This window comes from Callorhinchus milii, unplaced genomic scaffold (assembly GCF_018977255.1).
Source record: "Callorhinchus milii isolate IMCB2004 unplaced genomic scaffold, IMCB_Cmil_1.0 Scaffold23, whole genome shotgun sequence".
Lineage (NCBI taxonomy): Eukaryota > Metazoa > Chordata > Chondrichthyes > Chimaeriformes > Callorhinchidae > Callorhinchus > Callorhinchus milii.
Window position 1 is genome coordinate 8,535,697 of NW_024704764.1, and position 25,655 is coordinate 8,561,351.

Consider the following 25,655-nt stretch of genomic DNA (forward strand, 5'->3'; position numbering starts at 1 on the left):
TGAACTTCTGAACTTATCTCAGCCACCTCTTTCGTCGAGCGCAAATTAAAAGATTCAGGAGAATTCACGGCAAAATAAAAAAGCTGCGATAGTGATTGTCACCTGTGTGCATCTGTGAAGTCTTAAAATAATTAAACCCCGTAGAAAGAATCACCTCATCCGTACCCTCGTGTCGAACGGTTTGCGAAAGGGAGTGCTGGTGGGACACTGAATGCCGCGTTTCGCCCACAAACATACACGGTCGGTTCACTTTGCAGTACATTCTGTGAAGCGCTTTGAGACGGCTCGAAGACGTGATCACGACCACAACAAATGACATTGCTATTAAGCTATTCCCCACCTCCAAATGTTCTTGTCTGTCACTGAACGGTTCCTATTAAATAAAGACTGGGGAACACAATTGCAAATGTCTCTGCTTTCTCCACCCATGACTTATTTCTGGGCAGATCACCAACGTTTAAGCACACACTGTCACTTGCTCTCGAGATGTCAGCTGGGAGATACAATATTGACATAAAGATGTACAGGGCCGAAAAAAAAACCTATCATGGTCCATCTGGCTGGCTGGCCCCAAAAGTTAAACCAGAATCATATATTTCTCAATCTCCGCAATCCTCTGCTTCCCCTATTAATTTCTCTGCCAAATCGCTATCTAATTGCCTCTCAAATTTGCTGACACATTTCTTGCCTCCTTCCCTGTGTCTTCCACCCACTGTCCTCTGTGTAAATCTGCTTCTGAGGCTAAAGGCCATGTCCACTTGGTGTTGAGACTGCGAACGTTAAACATTGATATAAATTGAATTTATCCATATTTTGTACCGTTTAAGATCTTGAATGTTCGAACAAGAATCTCCCGGAGTCTTCTCTTCTCCGGGGAAACCATTCCCTTGTCCTTGCGATCCAAATGCCTAACTCCAATAATAAAAAAAGAAAAAATAATAATAATTCGGTCGCTCAATCCACGACCGTTTGTGGGGGACGCTGCCGTGCGCAATCGGCTGCCGCGTTCCGCCCACAAAATACGCAGTCACTCCACTTTACGATACATCCTGTGGAGCGCTTTGAGACTTCTCGACGACGTCTTAAGGCGCTGCATCGAACCCAAGGGTTATTATTATTATTTTAAAAGGCCGAACGGCTTTTGCCCTGTCGAGGGACGTCTCGACCTTCGGGGAAACGCTAACGTGGCGACAAGCTAGTAACAAGCAGGGAAAGAGTTACACAAAAACAAGACCTTGTTGGTTGCCTTTTGTGTGAGGAAGGCAAAGCCTTTAATTCCCAGGGGTTGCGGGCAAGCCATTCAGAGCTCTCCTCTTTCTTCTTTCGACATTTAATTACAGCCATTGCCTCCCACTTATTTGCCTCTTAAACCCTCTGGTCACACCGTTCTTTGCTCACTTATTTAAGGCACCTGGGTTGCCATGGAACCATCCATCCCAAGCATTATGGGGTTAAAGCACACCGTTTGACTGAACGGTTTCCTCATAATTCGCGGACGGGAAACAATGCCATGACAACCATCACACCAGCCTGTCCTCGTGTCCGGCCGTGTACAAAGCTGTCCCGAAATGTCTAAATATTGTTTAAAAGTTGGACAGCGAAAACGTCCATTTTCAAGTGAGACGAGAGATTTTCTTCGAATGTATTTTGTAGGGAGCGCGCAGGATTAGAAAGGCCTGCACTGTCAGAGTCCTTTCTCCTCTGCGAGATACTTGCGCTATTTTCCATTAAATGCCCTCCACGATCTCCCTGGTGATTTATTCTGACAACCCTTCGGGAGACGTTCTTCTGAACCTCACCTTTCCGTCAGTCCCTTTCGCGAACCTCGCAAATCAGAGCGGTGCATTAACAATTTCTCAATGGATTCCCGAACGCACGCGAGGTTTAAAATCTCCCCCCAACGTTCAACCCGACTCCCACCAGGAGTGCCTTCAGGGCAGGAACTCGAGATTCGAGCACAGAGGACAGAGCGAGAAAAAGGGCAGGGATTAAGTAAGAACCGACAACACAATGAGAGGAATGGCCCTGGAGCTAAATCCAGTTTTGTTTGTCATAGGTGAGGGATTAAATTGCCACAGGATTCAGAAAAAAACTTGTCTTGGACTGACTTTTGACTCTTAATCAGATAATGCCGGTATAAAAGGATAGGCACGCAACGTATAAGAAACTTGCTTCAAATCAAACAAGATCTATTATTATCTTTCTTTTAAAAAAAAGTGCTGATTCAATTGCATTAGATCGAATGGAAGCATAATTATGAGTAGTATTATTCAGTAAAAAAGACGCACATCAGAAAGAAGGGATGTGGGTGGATCCTTTGAAGGAAGGGAGGATTATTGAGAGATTCTTTTGAGGGAAACCTGGAGAGAATTGCTTTGTAAGAGAATGAAAAGACACAGGAAAGATTCTGTGGAGATACCTGATTGTTACTTAGGGTGAAATTACCCGACTCCACCCTCAAGGGACAAAGCTTCTTTGAAAGCTCTGGTTACTTTTGACTAGTTTTAAGCAGTCTGTTGACCTGGCAGTAAGTAGGAACCCGGTCGTTAGTCAATTGGTGGATCCGGGGGTAAGAATTCCCCCCCCCACTCCCCAAAAATTAATTCCACGACTGTTTGTGGGACACTGTCGATGAGACGTCTCAAAGCGCTTCCCAGAATAAACTGCAAAGTGAGCGTATGTTTTGAGGGCGAAACCCGGCAAGCGATCGCACACAGCGGTTGACCGACAACCGGGTTCCTATTTACTGCTCGGTAAACAGAGGCGGGCGGGAGCAAGGGAAGAAGCGTAGGGCGCTTTCAAACACTCCGCCACCATGAAAGGGCGCTGCGTCAACTGCAAGTTGTACTCGAGAGCACTTGAACATCTTGTTGCCCGGCTCGTCTTCCACTGGGTTCACATCAAAGCGAAGGAATAAGCACAGGGCCTGATCGACAGCGATGGGTGGTGAATAAAGCGAGCACTCACGACCCTTTGCGTGGCATCTGAAGGGAACAGATTCGCCTCTGTAAACAAAGGGCATCCATTTCATGGGCCATTAAAGAACACCAGATCTCTGTCAGGCTCATCTAACTATAAAAGCCAATTCGCAATTTCTAGAGGTTCATCGACCTTTATTTACCCTCTCCAAATAATAGGTTTCATAATGTTTGACAGGGAGTACGTGTGTGTGTCGGGTGTGTGTGTGGGGGGGGAACATTTCTCACAATATATTCACATCCTCTCTTGACTGACAAAGGGATTTTTTTTTATATATAGCTCTCTGTGAGAATTGCTGTGAAAGTCTGCATGGTATTCGGGCTCACAGCTTCACACAAATAGCACCAGCAGCGGTCGTCAAACAGAAAGAGGTTCGAGAAACACTTTTCGTGACAGGCGTTTGAACGCCAAAGATGTTTTTTCGACTAAAGACCTCGTTTCAAAATTGTTTCGCTTCAAATGCCTCCAAAGGCTTGAAATTCTGTCCCCGACTCTTAAGAGTATGATTGTCTCGAGTTGAAACCACTCAATCCACGGCTGTTCGAGGGGACGCTGCTGCGCGCCATTGGCTGCTGTGTTTCGCCCACAAGACAGACATTTTACGGTTCACTTTACAGTATATTCAGTGAAAATCCTTGAATCCAGCGAAGCCAAAACATTTCACTTTGGTCGAAAAAAAAAAAAAACGCGTGCGTGTTCCTTTCGACCCGTTGCGATGGCACCGTGAATGAAACATCTTGCGATGGATTGCAATCGGAAGTGCGTGGAATTGGGATTGGAGTCCGGAGTTCCTCCAGCAAAGGAAACGTGAGAACTGCCACCCGAGCCCGGGTTTGACTGGCTTTTCCTCCGTGCTAATAATTGCTATCGTAATAGGCTTGACATTGATAACTGCTCATCGTTTAGATCACAGCATGTGCGGGCGCGCGCGCGTGGGTGTGCTTTTGAGTGCTGCAAAAAAAGGACAGTGTTAACTAACGGATGCTTCCGACGAGTGCGTTTCTGGCCCCAACGCAAAAAAATAACGGCGATTTGATTGGTTTTGTGGAAGACCAGCATTTGATTTATTAAATTTGAAATATTATACATTTTTTTTAATCCAAGTGCTTGCTCACCCGTCCCCCCGCCACCCTGTTTTTTTTTTCCACGAGGGAGATGGGGGTCACTGGTGACAAAAAATAGCTATTATCAAAATACTTTTCAACACTTATTCCGTGTGTTGTTTTTTTTCTCTCTCTCTCTCTCTCTCTCTCTCTCGAGATATAATGTCAACGACTACCCTTAAGGGAGATATGTCACCCTTTCGATTCCCGATACCTGGCTTGTTATTTGAACCGTGTGGATGTAAGTGGTCACACAACACCATTACGTAACCACAGCCACACATGAAAAACTACTATATGACCTCCTGACGGTAACATCGCGAGGTCCCGGAGGTCAACAAGATGATATTCACAGTGTTTTATTTCAATCTCACGTTAAGGAAGGAAGCGACTGGTACATCTGGAGCTGCGGAAGGGAGTTTTGGTTAAAAAAGTCACTAAAGATCATAAAGAAGTGCTTTGAAGGGTGGTGGGGTGGGTGGGCGAAGGGGTTGGGTAGGTGGGGGGGGTTCGGGAGGGCCCATTTTATTTTGGTCAGCCGGGTGTCTGACACACACACGGAAACCCATCACCGTGCTTAAGAGTCTCCGTGGCAAACAGAGTCACGCACATGTGTGCGTGTGGGGGATGCGTGGGACTCCGTTTGGAAAATTCCCGTGTATTGGAATGGAATACGCACTCACTCTCTCTCTCTCTCTTTCTCTCGCTCCCAAGAGGAATGCACCCTGCTCACCTGGTTCCAGAGGTTCCAGGGTGCAGGCTGACAAAGGGTCTCTATCGACACAGTCGCGTGGTATAATATATTCCTTTCGCTCGAATGTTATCGACAAAACTAAAACAGACTCGCACGAGAACCGTGGCTGCACAGGGAGAGGGTTTGTGTAGAACCAACGGCCGGGTTAACTTCACAACATATTTAGACGAGTGTGGGGAAGAAACTAAACGCAGCAACAATTTAGCTTTCTAGCGTTCCACTAGCGACGAGACAGACCCAACGTTTTAGTACTTTTTCTTAGCAGAGGGGAAGAAAAAAAAAGGCCCCGATGAGGACACCAAAAAAACACCTTCGAAACACAACAGCGCAAGTAAGACTTGGTCGTGAATTTCTGCGTATTTTTCCCTGTTCTCGCCTCTGAATTTTTCTCCTCTCATTCCCTGTGGTACAGCTCCGAGCACTAGGTACCTGCCCCCCACCCCACCCCACCCCTCCCCAACCAGGAGGGCCTCTTTTCACTCGCTAGCCTAGAAAGTAAGTCGTCAGTAGGACGGGAATCGAAGCCAAGCCTTGACCTGACCTCCTCCGCACCCCTTGCATCTTCCACCGCTGGTGCCTTCCCCATCCTCCTGATCCCAGCCACCAGCTCGGGTGCAGATCCAGCGCCTTGGGACGTCCTCCTGAGGTGAAAGGCGTTGTGCGTAAATGTCATTTGTTGTTGTTGTTGTTGTTGCTTGGCTCAACTGTAGCTCCAATTGGGCTTAGACAAGGCTGTGACCTGCTGGTCTGCTTGTTCCAGTGTTTCCTTTACCCAAGATGTCCAGAAGGGCTCCTGTAGCAATACCTTCCTCCAGGTTTTTGTCCTCTCGAGGCCCACGTGTAAGTGCAGATCTGGCCGAATGACTCTCGTGTCACATCAGAGGCCTGTGATACCCTCGTGGCAAAGTGGGCACAGTAAGACAAGTCAAAGCCCTGTAGCTTTGCCCCGCGCCTTAAACCTCCATCCAGTAGAGAAGCCAAGTGTTGAAACGGATCCAGTTGAAAGACATTGGAACGATTATAAAAAAGTAGAATGCATATAGTATTTGTGGCCTTAGACACTCGTATTGCTTGGAACAGGAGGAGGCCATTCAGCCCCTCGAGCCTGTCCTGATAGTCTTAGATCACAACAGAAGATCTTTTAATCCCATTTATTCCCTGCTTTTTTACCCCGAACGCTTTTAATCCCCGCGCTCCCCCCACCCCCTCACCCCCCTCCCACCACCCCAAAACTCCCTTTTAAACACCCCGATTGATTCCGTCGACTCAACCTTCGGACGGAGCAAAAATAACAGTGAAGGGAAGAAAAGTGTACAGCCACGAGCTGAGGTACGAAACATCGCTCTGCGATGGAGGCTTTCAGAAGTTTGTAAATGAATCCAACGTCAAAGCACACACAGGCCCCTGAACAATAATGGGCTGAACATATTTAACTATGTTTTAACCGAACCAAACGATTAGCTTTGAAAGTTATTCCAGATCAAATGTATCCGAGAACCTGTTAGTATTATCTCTCCCCCCACGACCCCCTCCCTTTCCCCCCAATCTAAATCCAAGGAGCCGGTTTGGTCGTGCGGTAAAGTAACCCAATGTATTTGAGAGGAGACGGCAGAACCAACTCCATACAAAGAGTCCCTCGAAATTGGTTTTAATATTTCTTTCAATAGTTTTTCCTTTTTATTTCTCGGGAACTTCTCGTTATTTTGTTTAATCAGTCTGGTGAAGCGGGGCAGGTTGTGGTGGTGGTGGTGGTGGGTGGGGGGGTGGGGTATGTGTGGGGGGGGTATGTGGGGGAGAAGGAGGTGGGAGGGTGGGCTGGTAAGGGAGAAGAAGGGGGCGCCTTTGTGTCCTGTTCTACGCTCAGCATTTGTCTCATCCCGGCTCACCGCAAAGCCGATATTTTTTCCCCGTCACCGCGGCAAAAACATTTGGGTTTTAAAAATACTTTTCCTTAGTTTTTTTCTTTGATATTTCCCCCCTTTCTGTTCTTTCCCCCCACCCCCACCCTCTCCTTCTCTCTCTCTCTCTCTCTCTCTATATATATATATAGATATAAACACCTCTCACACAGAATACCTCGCCCAGCCAGTGACTGACGCACATTAAAGATATCACAAAAATATTGTGCAAAAAAAAGAGACTGGGGGTCTCTTATGGTTCTACTGCAAATCTAAGTATGTCTACATCAGTTCTGTAACAGTGTCTTTTCTTCTCTTCACTGAAACCATATTGTTATAATACAAGGTTCGTCTAAATAGATCCGCAGTATAAAAACTGCTAAATAATAATAATACCATTTTTTTTCTTTTATATAAGCGAGGAGGCAGAATTCTCTGCCCTGCATAACTTAGAGATGTTCTCGTGAACAACTGCATAGTTCCCTTTCCTGTAGCTGTTGCTTGTATTTTTTGTGTCTCTCTCCCCAGAAAAAATGTCTCAACGAACTGAACCCTGAAAATCAGAGAGATGAGTCAATACGGCGCGAACAGGAAGGAGGTGGGAGCGGTCCTCAGAGGTCCTGGGGCGGCTCTGAAGAAGGCTGGTCCCAGGATGGGGGTCTGGAAGAGGGTGGTGGTTGGCCTGAGCGTGAGGCCGTTTGGCAAAGCGCAGACCGCGGCGGCCGTCAGAGGGTTCGGTAAGAAACCGGTGGCCATCGGCTTTGCCAGGTGTTTCTGAAAAGCCAGCTTCGTCTGAAAGCAAAGAGGGAGAGAGAGATAGAGAGAGAGAGAGAGATAGAGAGAGAGAGAGAGAGTGAGAAAAAAGCAGCGTTAGGGTTTTGCAGGTCGTGTGGTGGAGCTCAAGGGAACCTTTGCCTCAATGGCAATGGCAATGGTAAGCCGTGAGGGTTTAGCTGGTTGAATTTCAGCAGTTATTCCGCCCCCCGGCCCCCCCCCACCCCCCCCACCCCACACTCTGGGAGTCTGCACACCTTGTTGGCTCTACACGCACTCGCACACCCACTCTCTGACTCTCACTCTCTCTCTCACACTCACGCACTCTCACACGCGCACTCTCACACACCTACACTCACACACACGTACTCTCATACACACACTCTCTCTCACACACACACTCTCTCACACACACACACACACACACTCCCTCACACACTCCCTCTCTCTCACACACTCTCACACACACATTCTCTCACACACACTCACACAGACACTCACACACACTCCCTCATACACACACACACTCTCTCTCTCACACACACACATACCCTCCCAGTTACACGAAGGACGTTTACACGTGAACGACGCCCGGACCAGAGGACTCACCACCAATGCCGCTGTCTGCTGGAGCTTTGTGTAGGGACTAAACTTGGGTTTGGATGGCCTCCCAGTCAGCCTCTCCTTGTGTCGCCTACTGGTCATGTGCTGAGGATCAAACACAACTGATTATAAACTTGAAGGAAGGGTAGCTCTCGGTTGGGTAATGCTCTCGCCTCTGAGGCAGAAAGTTGGGGGTCAACGCCTCCATCCCCAATGACGATATAAGCTCAAATAATAATAATAATAATCCTGGCATTTGATACAGCGCCTTATCACGTCTTTGAGAGAAGTCTCAAAGCGCTTCACGGGAATATACCGTCAAGTGAATTGACTGTATATGTCGTGGGCGAAACACGGCAGCCATTTTGTTGTTGTTGTTGTCGTCGTCGTTGTTATAAACGAGGATGAAGCTCCAGGGCAAACCAGAGTGAACTCCGGATTATTGGAAGTAGAGGTTTAAGATCCAATGGAGGTAATTGTGAAGAGAGGCAAATTTCTCCAGATTAACTCTCCAGATTAATTAATTAACGTGCGAGATTAACGTCAACTGGTTCACACCTCCTTTGGGGGCGCGGGGGCGGCGGCGGGGGGGAGCTTAACGTGCGTAAAACGGCTGTTGCGTCTATGTTAACAAAAAAGCCACTTTGGACCACTTGAAGTGGTATCAACGTCAGGCACATCCAAGCCATCCACCTGCGTTCTATCAAAGAGCATTGTCAATGATGACCTGTAAGAGGTTTGTGTGTCCCAGAAGTATTGCACATTGATCTTTCTTTGACATATATTACTGCGCTTTGGGAACAATCCGACAGAACAGAACATCAATGCCTCAGAGACCTTAACGGTTCACTTTACATACCCCCACTTCCCGCCTCCCGCCCCCCCCCCCCCCCCACCCCAGCCCACGCTCTTGGGGTCCCCACCCCTTGTGGCTCTCTAGAGAGACTGCTCAATCCATTCCAGACACAGGGAAGAGTGGCAAACACACCTGGGAACTCTCGGTCAGGTAGGTTCAGGTAGGTTCGGAAACCCTCAAACGCAGGGAAGATCGCACAAGAAAAAAAGCTCAGAGGGGTCGGGTTGCAAGTCTTCGGACGTAAGAAACACCATTCGGGCTAAACCCACCAATTAGCACCTATCAGGAGGGTGTGAGGAGACTCTTAACCTTCTCACGGCTCAAAGTGCTTCACGGTGCAAAACAGCAAGGGTTGCATTCCTACAAACAGCTGTGGTGAGATCACTGAGGGATCAGCCTGGATTGCTGTCCGGGGCATCAGGAAGAACGTGCTATCTTGTCCCCCCTCAACCCTACCCCCACCCCCACAATGGTGTCACGGGTGCATTAATATCCCTTCCGAACGGGCGAAGGGTCAAACCCCTCATCTAAGCAATATCAGCGAGCTGGGGTGGGGGGGGGGGGGGGGAGGGGGAGGTGACCGTAGGCACGGTCGAATGGACGGTGGGGGTCGGGGAAAGGAGGGGCAAGGCGGAGGCGAGAGAGGGAGAGGGTAGCAGAGTTTCGGGGCGCAGTGGCTGATGGTGGAACGGAGGGCACGAGGGACAAGCGAGACTCACCTGTTTGAGTTGGGTTTCGGAGTTGACGTATATCTCACAGATGTTACAGTGGAAGGCTTTGCTCTGCAACCCGACGCTCCCTTTATTGCCAATGCGTTTGGTTTTGTACAAAGTCCGAGGGAACAGTTTCAAGCGGTTCCTTCGGTGGTGACTGTTCTGACCCTCGAGCATCGACTTGTGTTTGGACCCTGGAATGCAGGCGCAGGAGCAAATCAGTAACACTGACACAGGCGGAAACCGGGTGTCTGAGAACACCCGGAACCCCAACACCGCGATCGGTGGGGTGTCTTGACAACAACCACCACCACCACAACAACAAGAGACTCTATTTACACAGCGCCCTTTCACGTCGGGAGGACTTCCCAACGGCGTTGGACTGCCAGGGATTTGGACCTGGACTGGGGGTTGGGACCGGGAAGGGGTGGAGGACACGGAGGGTATCAAGGGGTAGGACACACGTGGAAACCCGTCGCCGTGATCGGCCGGGTGTCAGACACACACACGCGCGCCCAGAAACCCATCGCCACGATCGGCCGGGCTGAAACGGGTCCGTTCTCTCGTGAAAACGTCTGAGATTGGTGGGGGCGGTTTTTAGGTCCAGCTCGCAGGCTCTCCTCTTTGTTTGGTTGCCTGCTTCCGTACAGTCGTTCCCTTCTTTCCCCTGCACTCACATGTGTGTGTGTGTGGGTGTGGGTGTGCATGTGTAGTAAGGAAACACGCCTAAGGGGTTTCGCCCGAGAATCAAAGCCGGGGATGGGGTGGTGGGGGGTGGGTGGGGGGAGGGTTATAACCTTCTCGCTTGCGAGGCGAGAGCGCGCTGACCACTTGGCCACGGGAGCCCCCGCGATCGGCCAGCGACCGGCGTAAAGCCACGAGGGCCGGGACCTACCGTTGTTGTGCGCTTCGAGCTGCGAGACGGAATTGACGGTCACTTTGCAGACCCCGCAGTAGAGCTGCCGCTTGGGTTTGTCACCCTCCTTCTCGCCCTCGGGGGGCGAAGCCACTCCCACCTCGCCGCTTTCGCCCGCGGCGGTCTCCGCGACGGCCGGAACCGCGGCCGGGAGCTCCGGCCCCCCGTCCTCCGGAGCCCCGCAGGCGGCTTCCGAGCGGGAGGAGGCCGAGGACGAGGAAGGGGCGGCGGGCTCCTCCGTCGACACCTCGGAGCCCGGTCTCGGGGACGGAGAGCCGCCCGTCGTTTCGTCCGTGGCTTTCCCCGCCGGGCAATCGTCTGCGGAGATCGGCGAGCGTCAGTCACTCGGCCGCGCGGTGGTTAACCGGAACAACGGGAGACGCCTCGAAGAGCTTCCCCGTAAAGCGCAGCGACTGTATGTTTGGCGGGCAAGTCCGTTAACAACCGGCTCTGAGTTTGTACCGGTGTAATTGGCCCCGAGCTCCTTCCTTTACTCTCTCTCTCTCTCTCTTCTTTATTTCAATCGACTTAACCCACCACGCGATAAACAGAGAACGTGGAGGGGGTTGAGTGGAGGTTGGTGGTGGGCGAGGGAAATAAACACAAGCCTGGGTTTAAACCCCCTCTCCCCCCCCCCCCCCCCCCGCCACCACCTCCTCGCTGTTATCCAGTCCCCTCTCGCACAGGGCAGAGTCCCAATCCAATCGGGACTGTCCTATCCTGGAGTGTCCGGGCGTAGCGATCGTTAGCGCGCATCAGGCCCGGCTTCACCACGTGTCGGGAGCAACTGAGGCAAGAAGCCCCACGCGTTCCCACGTCAGTGAAAATGGATGGGGTCGGGTTTAGTTTCCAATGTAAAGCAGCTGTCCACTGTTCTAACGTGACGCTGTAATTGCACTTGCAGATTAGCATCTCGCCTTAATACCTGCGGTATTTGCTCGTCGTTCTGAGTTGGACCCCCCCCCCCCACCCCTCCACCACCCCGAGAAGGAGCGAGGCCAGCAACGACTCGCATTTATATCGCGTTCCCAAAGCACTCGATGTCACCCAATAACCCCAGCGGTATCAGGCGGTCACCCCCTCACCCGTGGCAGCTGCCCTGACAAGAGTTTGGAGAAACCTTCGGCAAAGCCTCCAGTGACACTGCGCTCCTGGTCCTCCGGGGCCAAAGGGATATCTTTCTGATCTTATTTGCTGACGTTGAATTTCCAGAGATCGTTCCCTTGATTTGGATCCCGTAACTGGCTGCCGCATTTCAAACAAATATGGGGTGATAATCTCTCCGCACACACCCCCCTCCACCACCACCACCACCACCACCCCTCAATCCCCGCTCCGCCCACCAAAAAATGTGGTCGCTCGATCCACGGCTGTTTGCGGGGGCCGCCGCTGCGCGCAATCGGCTGCCGCGTTTCACCCACAAAATATACAGTCAATTCACTTAACGGTGTATCCGGTGGAAGCGCTTTGAGACGTCTCGAGGACGCGATGAGGCGCTGTGTCAAACGTGAGGATTATTATTATTGTTGTTATTATTATTCTAACGCGAAGCCAACTTCGCAGCTGAATTCCTGCCGGCGTGGATATAAACTCTGACAAGGAAATGCTGGCTGAGCGGAGAGGCAAACATGCACGATTGCCTGGTTGTGTAGGAGTGAAGGACCTCGACACCTTTCACTGTGATTTCCCTGAAATCCTGAGTCAGGGAAAAAGTGACAGCAAAGGTCACCCTCCCACCAAACTGGGTGAGCCACAGCGAGACACGACGGACAAGGGCCGCGGGGAGACTCTGGCCCGTGCACTCGCGCTCGTCCAATTGCCGGAAGGTTTTTGTGGAGGTGAGAGGGACGCAGGGAGAGAGAGAGAGAGAGAGAGAGAGAGGCGAGTGATTTGTGACGCTTAAAAAAATTGCCGCGTTGTGAATCGGGCTGCTCAACCTACTACAAGCACGGTCACTTCAGCTTACACTAAACCCTGTGAATCACTTTGTATTCCACCGTGCAGATTTACAGCACCGAAGTAGGTCATTCAGCCCATCGTGTTTTGTATGCGGGATCTGTGTAAGGTCTCAACGATTAGTCCCATTCTCCTGCTTTCCCTCTCCGATTCACTTTACGGTGTATCCGGTGGAAGCGCTTTGAGACGTCTCGAAGACGTGATAAGGCGCTGTATCAAATGTAAGGAGTATTATTATTATTATTATTGGATACCCTGCCTCAGCATGTTGTCGAGTATCTCGGGCTGCGACTGTGTGTTTACGGCAATTCTACCCACCCGCCCCCGCCCCCCCCCTCTCCGCGCTGACAGAGCCAGTACAGGCACGAAGGCTAACGCGCTCACCTGTCTTCTCTGGATCGCTCATAGCGTCCTCGAGACTGTGGTCGGGTTGAGTGGCTGTGTCCTCTTTGGCCGACGCTTTCTGCTTGTTTTTCAACGCCTCCAGTGCTTTGAGCTTCCGGGCGTGCTTATGGCCTCTATAGTGAGCCTCCGCTTGGTTCTACGGAAAGGAAAACAAGGCAAACAGATCAGTCAAAGGACAGAAGCCGCGGTCGTCCTAACCGGCGTATAACATCACCACGCACTCGTCTGTTTCAACTTCGTATGTGTTGTCTATTTTTCCTGATAATAATAATAATAAGAATAATAATAATCCTGGCATTTGATGCAGCGCCTCATCGCGTCCTTCGAGAGACGTCTCAAAGCGCTTCGCGGGATATAGCGTCAAGTGGAACGACTGTGTATTTTGCGCGGGAGAACGGCCGCAGCCTAATCGCGCCCGCAAACAGTCGGGGATCGAAGCGGCCAAATTATCCTCACCGACTCGCACGCAGGGAACACGTAATAAAGTACGGGAGCATTCACCACAAACAGCAAGAACCTCCTCTCCGCCCCCTCTCCCCACCCCCCCCCCCCCCGCCACCGTCCCCCAATCTCCCAGCTTCACCATCCCAGCGAATCGCATTCGAACCTAAATATTGCTCCCGAAGAAAAATAATAAAACCCTCCGTTTTGCACAAGCATCGAAACTCTACAATTCCACCGACGACACAGCGTTGGTGGAATTGTAGAGTGATATAACAGAGGACTGGGGATGATCCGCTACACACAACCCGTCGGTGGGGATGTTTTTACAGTCGGCGCTCAGCCTTTGCCAGAACCCGCAATGGATCGCTGACGTGTGAAAAATAATTGAACTGACATTTTATCCCACGGACTGTAGCCCCTGAGTGTGATTTGTATGCAAGGGGCCATGCTGGTCGATCGAGAGAGAAAGAGAAAGAGAAAGAGAAAGAGAAAGAGAGGCAGAACTCACTGCGAGTAGAAAGGGATGGTTTAAAAACCCCGCTGTAATGTTTTGAGGGCAGACTGCGTATTACTCAAGCAAACAACAACAGCAACTTGTGTTGCACGGTCGAAGAGGGAGGTCTTCGGGCACGACCTGAAGATGGGGAAGGAAGGAAAGAAGGAAGGAAGGAAGGGGGGGGGCAAGGCAGAGGAAAAAAACCAGAGCAAAGCACCCAATGAAGAGGGTACGGGGGGAAAGGCACAGCAGTGGGTCTCCACGCACAGCTCTTAGTGGAGGGCAGGACAGTCAGAATTAGCCAAATAGCCTTCTTCTGCACCAAATTAGTCACTGATTCTTTCTGCTGTTGGCTACATTATGTAATATAGATATATAAACCATTTTGGTGGTGGGGGTGTGTGTGTGTAAGTGGGTGTGTGGGGGCTCACAGTGGACTTGCACCCCATAATAACCCTTGCATTTGATAAAGAGTCTTATCGCGTCGTTTCGAGACGTCTCGGAACGTGTCACGGGATGTACCGCGGAGCGGATCGACTGATTTGTGTTTGGCGGCCGAAACATTCCTCAAGTGCTTGGCCCCGGGGCCCGTTAAGCTTCGGGAAAAACCCCATAACATGCTCCTCCCGGTGTTTTAGGTCCCGTTGGCCTTTCCGTGCACCTGACCATCAGAGGGTTACAGCAGGAGCGGGTTCCGCTGGGGAGCAAGAATAAACCTTGGTAGACTGACAAGGATTACGTACAAAAGGCTCCCCCCGAGGTATTTATTTTCAAGCCCCCGATCGTGATTTGGAACTGTTTTTGCGGAAGCGAACGTGTTATTAGTCGCAGCGTATGACAGTCGCTGGGGATGGGTTATTTATCACCGGACGCTGAGGGTTTTGGGGGGGGGTCGGGATTCCCCTTTTGGGATTTCCCAGCGATGCTCAAGAGATTCCATTATCCCGGGGTGTGTGGCTGAGTGTTGGTCCCACACCACCCAGACATCGCTCAAATCATCTGCAACAGAGACATGTAGAAGGTCGTGTGTGTGTGTGTGTGTGTGTGTGTTTCTCCACCCCCCCCCACCCCCCCACCCCACCCCACCACCACCCCGACCCTCAGCTCGGATCCGTAACTCTGTCTGTCCAGTGCCTTGGGACGTCCTCCCGACTTGAAAGGCGCTTTACAAATGTAATGTTGTTGTTGTTGTTTGTGTGTGTGTGTGTGTGTGGGAGTGTAGGGAAAGGGAAGGCTTAAGAACCAACACAGCCGCGATGGCTCACGCAACCTCCTCCTCTTCGACCGCACCTTCTGTCACCCTCCTACCCCCTAACCCCCTAACCCCCCAACCCCTACCCTCCCTGCCCCCCACCTCTCCTGATCCCAACCCCCTGCTCGGGTCCAAATCCCTGACTGTCCAGCTCGACGTGGAAGACGCTGTGTAAGAGTAATTGGCATTACCCTGAAGTTTCCACGCTGTTAGGACCGGATCAAAAGTTGAAAGAAATCGGGGGTAATAATTGCTCCCCCCCACCTCCTCCCCCCACCCCCCCAAAAAAAAGAATCACGTGGTCACTCAATTCCACGACTGCTTGTGGGGACGCTGCTGTGCCGCCGCGTTTCGCCCGCAAAATACACAGTCAGTTCGCTTCACAATATATTCCCGTGAAGCGCTTTGAGACGTTTCAACCACGTGATGAGGAGCTACATCAAGTGCGAGAATTATTATTATTACTATTATTATTAATAATTGCTCACATATCAGGTCTGGTTGGTCTGCGTTGGCTTTTTGGACTCAGAAATGTCGGATTGCTGACCGTAAAATGATGAGGCGATTCTCTTAGGCCACATCATTCAGCCGTTAAAAGCTTAAATCGCCACCTTTAGGAAATCAGTGGACTCCTGTCCCTCCTCTGACTGAGAGACGGAATCTATTAATGCCTTTCTCATCATTCATTGTCATTAAATTGGCTTCGGTTTCAACGAAACAGATCTCTGGCGTTTTTTTATTGCATCAGTCGCTGATTCCTTTATCATGGAGCTCCTTCACAGTTCATTAGGACGCCATAAAATACCATTCCGGCCATAAAAATGCTAATTATCTGGCGGGTTTAACCGTGGAAATTCAACGAGGAGGGAAAGACAGAAAAAAAAGGATTGAGCGATACGAGGATATTTCCGCCGCGTTGCTGTTCCGAAGGTGATTTCAGTGAATGAATGAAATTAGCTGCAGAGAAAGCGTTAACGTAAATTCGATCTGTGATCACTCTACGTCAAGTACCGAAGTTACGACGCTTTCCGATGAGAACAGAGAGAGAGAGAGAGAGAGAGAGAGAGAGAGAAAGGAATGGCTGTTCAAACAAAAAGCGAGAGGACCCGGGTTCGATTCCTGAGCGTGTGGGGGCGAAATGTTGGGCAAGTTTCCTTACTCCACACACACACACACACACACACACACGCGTGCGCGCCTCTTTTTACCGAGCAGGAACCCGGTTGTCAGTCGATTGGGGAATCGCTTTTCCGGGGGTAATAATCCCTCCAAAAAAAGATAATTATAATAATTTGCTCGCTTCGATCCACGGCTGTTTGTGTGTGTGTGGGGGGGGGACGCCGCTGTGCGCAATTGGCTGCCGCGTTTCGCCCACCAAATATACAGTCACTCCGCTTTACGGTGTATCCTGCGAAGCGCTTTGAGAACGTCTCGAAGATGTGATAAGGCGCTGGAACAAAATGCAAGGATTATTATTGTTTATTGTCGCCTGCTATTGATATCCGATGGATTTGGTCCCGGGGTGGGTGGGAGGGTGGGTGGGTGGGTGGGTGGGTGGGTGGGGGGGGGAAGAGATGGTCCCGAGAGAATGGAAGACCTCACCTCGGAGTTGAACCTCAAGTGGCAGACATTGCAAGAGATGACCTGTTTCTTTTTCGGAGGTAACGCCATGCCGAAGGTGTGATTTATTACGGCCTTTTGCACCGGATCCATCTGCAGTGAAAGGGGGAGCAAATAGAATAACACAACACCGTTCCACAAGTGCAATCGAGCGCAACTTTACTAAATTGCCAGAGACGGATGGAAAACGTATTATAATAATAATAATAATAATAATAATCCTTGCCTCTGATATAAGCGCTTCGCGGGACACGCTGCGAATTGAATTGACCGTGCGTTTCGTGGGTGAAACGCGGCAGCCGACTGCGCACAGCGGCGTACCCGACAACAGTCGTGGTGTCGACCTTATTAGCCTCCCGTGGAAAAACTGGAAATGTCAACGATTCGGATCGAGGAGGTTTGTTCCCGTGTCTCATCCGTGCGTTGCGAGTATCTCTCCGTCCCCCCCATCCCCCCCCTCTCTCTCTCTCTCTCTCTCCCTTTCAACGTCGGGTCCAAATGAGTTAAATTGGACGGTTAGGCGTAAGGTGGAAGAATCGCGGCGGGAGTTTACGTGTCACTGTTGAGGTTTTTGTCTGTTTGACCTTTTTTTTCAGGTGAGGGAGGAATTGTTTCTCTATTGACTATCTCTAACCTTCCCTCCCTTCCTCCTCCAGCCCCCCACCCATCCTCAGTCGCGCCCGAAGACCCTCAACAACAACTTGCATTCACCCAGCGCCCTTCACGTGGCTCAGCGTCCTACGCGTCGCTGTGTAAACGCGAGCTGTGGTCGGCTGTGCATCTTTTTAAGAGCCACAGGTTGGAGGGGAGAGTGAGCTGCGGGTCTTCGTACAGGGCTCGAAATGTTGCGGCGCAGAGGGTGAGAGCGCGAGCGACTGAACCAGGCCAACAGCGGCAAAACAGGGAAGCAAAAACATCAAAAGCTGTAGGATAGGAGGGCAGAGAATTAGCATTATCTGGCTCTGAGCACTACTGGTGCTTTGCTTTGCAGAGCTCAGCATATACTCAGGGCACAAAAGCCATTTAACGCCTCATAAATTCGCTGCCGCTCTTAAAATTTATCTCCGAATTAATCTTTCCGCTCTCGCTTAATCTAAAGCACTGCGAGTATCAGGGCCAGGGCTCTCAGCTGTCAAACACCCCGGCCTGGCAATATGTAAACGCCGAGAGATGTTCGGAGGGTTTCACTGGTGAACTCAAGAGACGCTGCAAAAACAGCCCTATCCGTCCTTCAAACACGTCAGCTCACGTCCACCGTACTGGCTTTGTGTTTCCAGCTATCGGTGCGCGGCGATTGAGTTATTAACGCCTAATTAGTGGGACCTTTGGTTACCGATGATGATCTGAGGGCAAATTTTTAACCCTTTCTTCGCCCGACATTAGCTAATTGTTTGGGGCGAGAGCTCGGGGGAGTGGGATTGATTTGGGTAGTTCTTCTCAGAGAGGGCCGAATGGCCTCATTCTGTGCTGTGTAATCCTATGATTCCTCAAGCGCCTTAACCCCCTCCCCCCCCCCCCCAACCACACCCCCCACCACCAGAGCCCATTCCGGCTTCAAGTCTTTTGCCTTCGGAAGAGAGTCGGCCTTTCGCGAAAGTTCTTCAAAAAAAAAGAATTAACCGGATTCTCAATTAAGATTGGATGACTGAAGAATTTTTGCACAGCGATGATAATAATCCTGGCATTTGCCGCAGCGCCTCGGCACGTGGTTGAGAACGTCTCAAAGCCCTTCACAGCTGTAAAGCGGAGTGACTGTGTATTTCGTGGGCGGAAACGACAGCTGTGAAGTGAGTGGCCAGTTTTATTGGGAGGGGTGGTGACAGAGACTGGGAGAAAGAGAGAGAGAGAGAGAGACAAAATGATCTTACAAAAAGCAAGAGACCATGAGGGATTTGAGCTCGAGAGATCTTTGTGAAGGTTTCTCATTAACCATCAAAGTGCAGCCGCCCTCCGCCCTCTGGCCTCCTACAACCTGACCCTTTCATCTGTCATCAAATTATGGAACCGCTAATCCTGACCTTGTCACGAATGATCTATTCGAAGCTCCAAGGCGAAGGGAATCAGGAGAACGGGGAAGGCTAATCCTGGAGGCAAGCAGCAAGAAACCACATGACGTTCACCAAATGTTTCGCCCACAAAATACACAGTCGATTCGCTTTGCAGGATATTCTGTGAAGCGCTTTGAGACGTTTCAACAACGTGATAAGGCGCTAAATCAAATGCAAGGATTATCAGCATTATTATTATTATTATTCAGTCTCTCCCTTTCCTCTCCTACCAGACACACTATGTCCCTTAAGACGTAACCACATGAGTAAACACAGGAAAGGGATTAAAATAATATAGCATTTCCAATGAAAATAAATCATCTGCGTTTGACACACAAACTCATCGCACCGAAGCGTCTCAAATCGCTCCATGGGGTAAAGCGAAAAACGTGGCAGACAATTTCACAGAAACTTTTTCTGAGAGGAGAATAACAGTAATAACCCTGGCATTTGATACGGGGCCTGATCACGTCTTCGAGACGTCTCAAAGCGCTTCGCGGGATACGCTGCAAGGTGAATCGACTGTGTGTTTTGTGGGCGAAACACGGCGGCGTCCCCCACCAACAGCTGTGGATTGAGTGACCAAGTTATTATTCTTATTATTTATTGAAGGGATTATTAGCCCCCGGAAAAGCCATCCGCCAATCGACTGACGACCGGGTTCCTACTCGCTGCTGGGAAAACAGAGACGTGCGGAGTGAGGAAACTCAAGTTTCGCCCTGACCCGCCCGGGAATCGAACCCAGGTCCTCTCGCTTGCGAGCCGAGCGCTCTAAGCAACTGAGCTACAGAAATCCACTGAAGGTCACCGGCGATCAAAGCTCGGGTTCTGTTACTAACCCCATCCTGCGTGTGGTCACCCTGCGAGCCTCAGCCAAAGGGAGTTTACAGAGAGCACAAAGGCAGCCTTCACCCCCAGTGGCAATTGCCAGTCACAATGCAGTCAGTATCTTGTTCTCGTTAGGAACACTGGAGGTATCTGTCTGTATTTCACTCCCCTCCTCACCTCCTCCTCCCCCCCCCCTTCGCGTTCCCCTGAACACGAGCGCACAGTATCAAATGGCTTTGAGGTTGGTATTTAATTCTAAAGGTAGATGGGTCGGTTTCTTAGACACACATCTGCCCTTTGGTGGTGGTGGTGGTAGTGGGGGAAGGAGGGAGGGGGCGGGGGGGGTTAGAAGCCCCATTGTTAAACCTCTATAATCCTTCGCTGGACCGAGCAGATGGATGACCGCAGAATTATCAACTCACATTCTGTCCGAGTCCCAAACCTCCCCACTCCCCGGCCTTCCTTTCTGACGCTCAAGAGGGAACAGCAAAGGCCAACGCAAACTAATCCCACCGCCCCTCTCCACCTCTGGCACTCTCCCTCAATCAATTTCTTCACTAAGTACAGCGGCTATCAGATTCCCACGTGAATTTGCTGAGCTAATCTGCCTCCATCGCTCGCCACGTTAACTGCATAAAGGAACCCAATTCAGTCTCAACTCTCTGTGCGCCTTCCCTCGTCTCGGTCCAAGTCTGTACCTTGTCGGTCACAGAAGCAGAATCCCTTTAACCTCGGTCACTTTCTCCTGTGTGTTTCTCTCTCTCTCTCTTGGCTTTGGTCAACTGAGGCCAACCCATATATTCTTAGCTGGAGCGTTCTGGGACGCAATCCTGGGTGAAGGGCTCTACGTAAATGCAAGTTGTTGTTGGGATTTGATACGGTAGCTACAGAGAAACTATTTCCTCTGGTGGGTGGGTGGGCGGGTGGGTGCCGGGGTGGGGGGGGGCAAGTATTAAAATCAGAGCCGGGCCATATAGGAGTGAAATCAGGAAGCCGTTTTTTTCACAACGTAGGGTCGTGGAGATATGGAACTCTCTCCTTTTACCCCCAAAAGGTTGTGGATTATGGGCTGGATCCGTCTATTCACATTTTCAAGACTGAGGTGGATGGACGTTGGTCAGATCAGGGCATCAAGGGATATGGTGCAAAGGCGGGTATTTGGAGTTGAGCTCCAAATCGGCCAGGAATGGCGGAACAGGCCCGAGGGGCTGAATGGCCTCTTCCTGGACCTTGTTCCACGTTACTTCCGTGTCAAGGAACTTCCGAGCGCCGCACTCACGCAAACAAGCCTTGCTCTGTTTCCCCCTGGGCCTGATTGCTTCTGGTGATGCCTCAGTCTCTCCTCCCGACTCTCCACCAGCCTGGAGCCCAGCGCTGTGTACGACACCGTGTTATTAATTTGAATACATTAGAGTGACATTTGCATGCAATTTAAATACCATTTGCGATCAGTCAGTGCGAGAGGAAAAAAAAACCGCCTCAACACAGGGAGCAGAATATCTCTACTGAGGCAGCACCGAGATGCTGTGGGGGGAAAAAAAAATAATAATGCATCATTGCACAAGTGAACGCTGAGATTAATGCCATGGAAATGAAGGAGGTTTTAAGCCCAAGACTGCACGAGCAGGGTCTAGCCTCGTTGGATTTCTGCCGCTGAGCGGCCTTGCCAGGAAAAAAAAAAGGTCATTCCGAGAATTTGCTCCTGATCTGGAACGCGTTCAGTCAGAAATCTCGGAGTCCAAATTGGAATGCAAATGCGGGAAGGATTTTATCAAGATCACTGGGATTTGGACAAATTGGGATTTCTGTTTGCACCTCATGGTTTTTCCCCACACCGCGCACCCCCCCCCCCACCCTCCTACACCCCCACCCACCACCGATTAATTTTTCTCTCAGGCTCACTGGTTTTGCTGGAACTCGATGCACAATTTTAACCCTCAGCGGCTCTCAGTGAGGAGAAAACACGGCAAAACCTCCAAAAGCAAGTAATTACTGTCAGGTGCAGTGACTGTCATTCTTGTGAGGGGAAAGGGAGTCCCACCAACATCCATAAGGTCCACGACCAAATGAATCGGGAGGATCACTGATAATAACATTAGTAATAATAATCCTTGCATTTGATACAGCGCCTGATTCGCGACCACAGCTGTTTCAGGCTACTTGTGTTTCCCGTTCCTGTTCACTTGCGCCCCAGTCCCTTTGAAGTTCTGAGGCTGCAAAGTCAGATATCAGGAGATCAAAGGCACGATCGGAATTCGACCGCCCGGCGGCGCCTGTGCTGAAACGGCCTTTGTGCGCGGGTCTACTACCGCGAAGGGGTTGATTAGAAGGATTCCAAGGCATTAGCGCCACATTAAACTGTGCTCTCGCTCAGCGTCGGCTTTTAAAGCTAAGTGCCGGGAGCGTTCGCTCCAGATCGGAACAGTTTGGTCATCAGTTTTCTCCGATTGAGTTTGGGTTTCCGCGTTCTAAAAATACAGGACGTGCGGTAATTTGCTTCGCAGGGAGCAACCTCGTTCCGCTGCATTGCCCGTGAACAGATGGCTGAGCCACAGACTCAAAAAATAGTCCTCTCTCCCAGTGCCGAACCGAGCAACCAAACAGGATTTTTTTTTTTACCAGTAACGATAACAATGCTTGGATTTGATATAGTACCTTATCACGTCGTCGACACATCTCACAGGATGTACTGTAAAGTGAATTGACTGTATATTTTGCGGGCGAAACGCGACAGCCAATTGCGCACAGCAGCGTCCCCCACAAACAGCCGTGGATTGAGTGACCAAATTATTATTATTTATTTTTTTGGAGGGATTATTGCCCCCGGAAAGCATTGCGCCAATCGACTAACAACCGGGTTCCTACTCACTGCCGGGTAAACAGAGGCGCGCACGCGCGTGTGTGTGTGTGGAGTAAGGAAACTTGCCCAACATTTCGCCCTACCTGCCCGGGCATCGGACCCTTGCGAGGCGAGTGCTCTAACTGCTGAGCTACAGGACACCACTTAGCACTTGGAGAGCATCTGGTACTCGGGCAGACTACTGCGGTCAAGAGATAAGGACAAAGCGCTTTGACCCTCTGGATAACGCAGGTGGACAGGGAGGAATATGTCCAGGAAATGTCCATCGAAAGGTTGTACAGGTAACAGCACTGAGTGGACAGGGAACAGTGTTGCAGTACCAGGCAGTGCAAAGCTGGGTAGTGAATGAATTGGAAAGGGTGGGGGGGGGAACGGGGACGGGGGGACGGGGGGACGGGGGGAGGGGGTGGGGAACGAGCACTGAATTTCGTCAATAGCCTCGCTGATGATTGACAGATCGGATCTAAAGTAATAACCTCGGGTGAAGCCACCGTTTCAATCAGACCCTTATTTCAAAGCTTTGGCTTTCTGTGCCCCCACCGCCTAACCCGTTCTGACCCTCCTCAGTAACCTCAGTAACAGTAACTGTTCCTTGTGAAGTTCCCCCATTGCCGTCGCCTTTGAGCGAGAGGTCGGCCTATTGTGCAGTCAGATCGGAGACTGAAGATGGTCCAACACAGAGGCAACTATACAACTGCGCGTTTCGCCCACAAGGAATATTAAGCTGAAAGGAATTCGAGTGATGGGCGATTAGCACCTGGTCAAACGCAGCGCATTCTGAGAGGGCGCGAAGGCGTGATGAGGCGACCATATCACATGCAAGGATTATTATTATTATCATCATCCTCCTCCTCCTGCTCAGCAGCAGCAGCAGTTTGCAAGCCGAGATAGAGAGAGAGAGGAAATAGTTAACTAGCGACTGGAATAAGTGACTTCGATGGAAAAACAATGGCAGATGTGTTCCAGGACACGGACACAGCCCCTGGGTTGAATGTGCATTCGCTTGGCATAAATGCGCCGAAAAATGAGCGCATCTTCTCACCTCCTCCCCATTGCCCCGCTGGTTTAGATTAGTTTGACATCGCTCATGCCTATTGAGGAGCAAGGAATCAGACCCGCTCAGAGCTTGGTCGTCAGAGAGCGACTGGCGAGAGCTGCTACTCGACTCGCTCGAGACTCAGCCGGGTGCCCCGCAGATCGACGAGGGAGAACTTTGCCATCCCTCGAAATGAGCGAACCTGGCGTTTGACGCCGCGCTCTCTCATTTTGGGACGACTTCTCGAAGCGCTTCGCGGGATTTTAACTGTGAAGCCCGGTGACTGTGCGTTCGGTAGATGTTCAGGGCTGTCAGTCAACGTCGCCGAGAACGGCCGCAAAGCAAATGACCGATGTTATTTGGGGGGAATTGTGTCGTCCAACCCAATCAGGCCGAGAGCAAACCAATGGATCTAGTCTTTTTGTCGCTTTATACAGTTTCTACTCCGCACATCCGTCAACAGTGGAACAACAGCAAACAGATAGCAGAGCACTTACTGTGTTGAAGTTGGGGAATAATCCAATGGGCGAAGGTGTGTTTAGTCGATAGGGCAGAAAGTGTTTGATATCAAGTGCTGGCTGCATAACTCTTCCCGGCAGCTGAAGAGATGCTAAAAGGCTGCTGGTTTGGCCCAGGGAACCTGCGGAAGCACAGAAGGAATGCACAGTGATTAAACCAGTGATTAACTAGTGGGTAACTAGTGATTAACCAGCGGTGCCAGCCTTCCAAAGACACCCAGAGCCCGGCCGCCCTCTGACGGCTGCAGCTCTTTTATTTGGCGCGACAGCTCTCGTCAAAAGGAAACCCCAGAATGGGTCAGAAATGGGTCGACAACAACAACAAGAACTGCAACTATACAGCATTTTCCACGTGGGGAACAGTGGTGGAGTCTGACAAGGAGCCAGTGGGGGATCAGGGAGGTGGTTGGGGGGTGGGTGGGGGGGGGTGGGGCGGTGGAGATGATCTTAAGGTCTTAAGAAGATCCTCTTAAAGCTGGTGCCTCTTGAAGTAGAGGACGGTCAACAGCTGGAAGGAGTCAGCAGGAAGAGGGTTCGAGGATGAGGGATTGGGGAGGTGCAACAGCAACAGCAACAGCAACAACGACAACAAAACCCAAGTTGTCGCCGTCCCAATGGATTGGACCCTTTCCGCGCTCGCGGTGGATCTTTCACTCGATTGCCCGCCACCGAAAAAAACAGTCAAACCCCTTTACAACGTATTCCGCGAAGCGCTTTGATACGTCTCAACGGCGCGATAAGGCGCTGTATCGGAAGCAAGGATTATTATTATTATTATTATCTAATTCCCGTGGCTGGGTGGGTAGCTTGTCCTCAAAGTCTCTGACGTTCTTCCCCTCCCCTGCCACCCCCCCCCACCCTCCCCAAAGCTTGACTGGCTGTGTGCGTTAGGCGGGATGGGAAGAAGCAGCCCCTCTAGGGTTTGCGTTGGTGTAAAGCCAGCTCAGCATAATAGGATTGCGAGCCTTCACACTGAGCACTTGTGCTGTACAATGCGCTCCCAATCTAAAAAGCCTACACTGTGGCAGCAAGCTTCGAACTGTCATAAAGGCTTTAGAAAACACGAGCAACTTAAAAGGCCCTTAGAAAACCGGCGCTATAAAATTAATTCCCTGCCTTCGCCCCACACCCCCCACCCCCTCCACCCTCCATCCACCTCAGGCTTGAAAATTGGGGGGTGTCGATCGTGCGATCAGAACAGAACAGACCAGGACAATGGTAATAATAATAATAATAATAATAATATTCATTTTAATAGACCCTGGCATTTGACACAGCGCCTTATCACGTCGTCGAGACGTCTCAAAGCTCTTCACCTTAAAGCGAATTGACAGCGTATTCTGTGGGCGAAACGCGGCAGCCGACTGCGCGCGCAGCAGCGTCCCCCACAAACAGTGGTGGGTTGAGCGCTCGCATTTTTTTTTATAAGGGTTTATTACTTCCGGAAAGTGATCCGTCAATCGACTCGCAACCGGGTTCCTGCTTACTGCTGGGTAAACAGAGGCGTGCGGAGGTAGGTAAGGTTTCGCCCGGCTCGGGAATCGCGAGGCGAGGGCTCTAACCACCTCACAATAAATGCTTGTTCTGAATTAAAAT

General features: G+C 50.7%; 1 protein-coding gene across 1 annotated transcript in view; it reads right to left on the reverse strand.

Annotated features, from left to right (window-relative positions):
• Nucleotides 1–6,855: 6,855 nt before the first annotated feature.
• LOC103191532 (zinc finger protein 385D-like) overlaps nt 6,856–25,655 on the reverse strand; it is a 35,145-nt gene continuing 16,345 nt past the window's right edge. The window contains exons 2-8 of the mRNA XM_042343450.1: nt 24,039–24,181; nt 16,752–16,862; nt 12,937–13,093; nt 10,576–10,914; nt 9,687–9,874; nt 8,118–8,216; nt 6,856–7,526 (exon numbers count right to left, since the gene is read on the reverse strand). Coding sequence (XP_042199384.1) covers nt 7,308–7,526; nt 8,118–8,216; nt 9,687–9,874; nt 10,576–10,914; nt 12,937–13,093; nt 16,752–16,862; nt 24,039–24,125 — 1,200 coding nt within the window. The 5' untranslated portion in view covers nt 24,126–24,181 and the 3' untranslated portion in view covers nt 6,856–7,307. The remainder of the gene's footprint in view (nt 7,527–8,117; nt 8,217–9,686; nt 9,875–10,575; nt 10,915–12,936; nt 13,094–16,751; nt 16,863–24,038; nt 24,182–25,655) is intronic.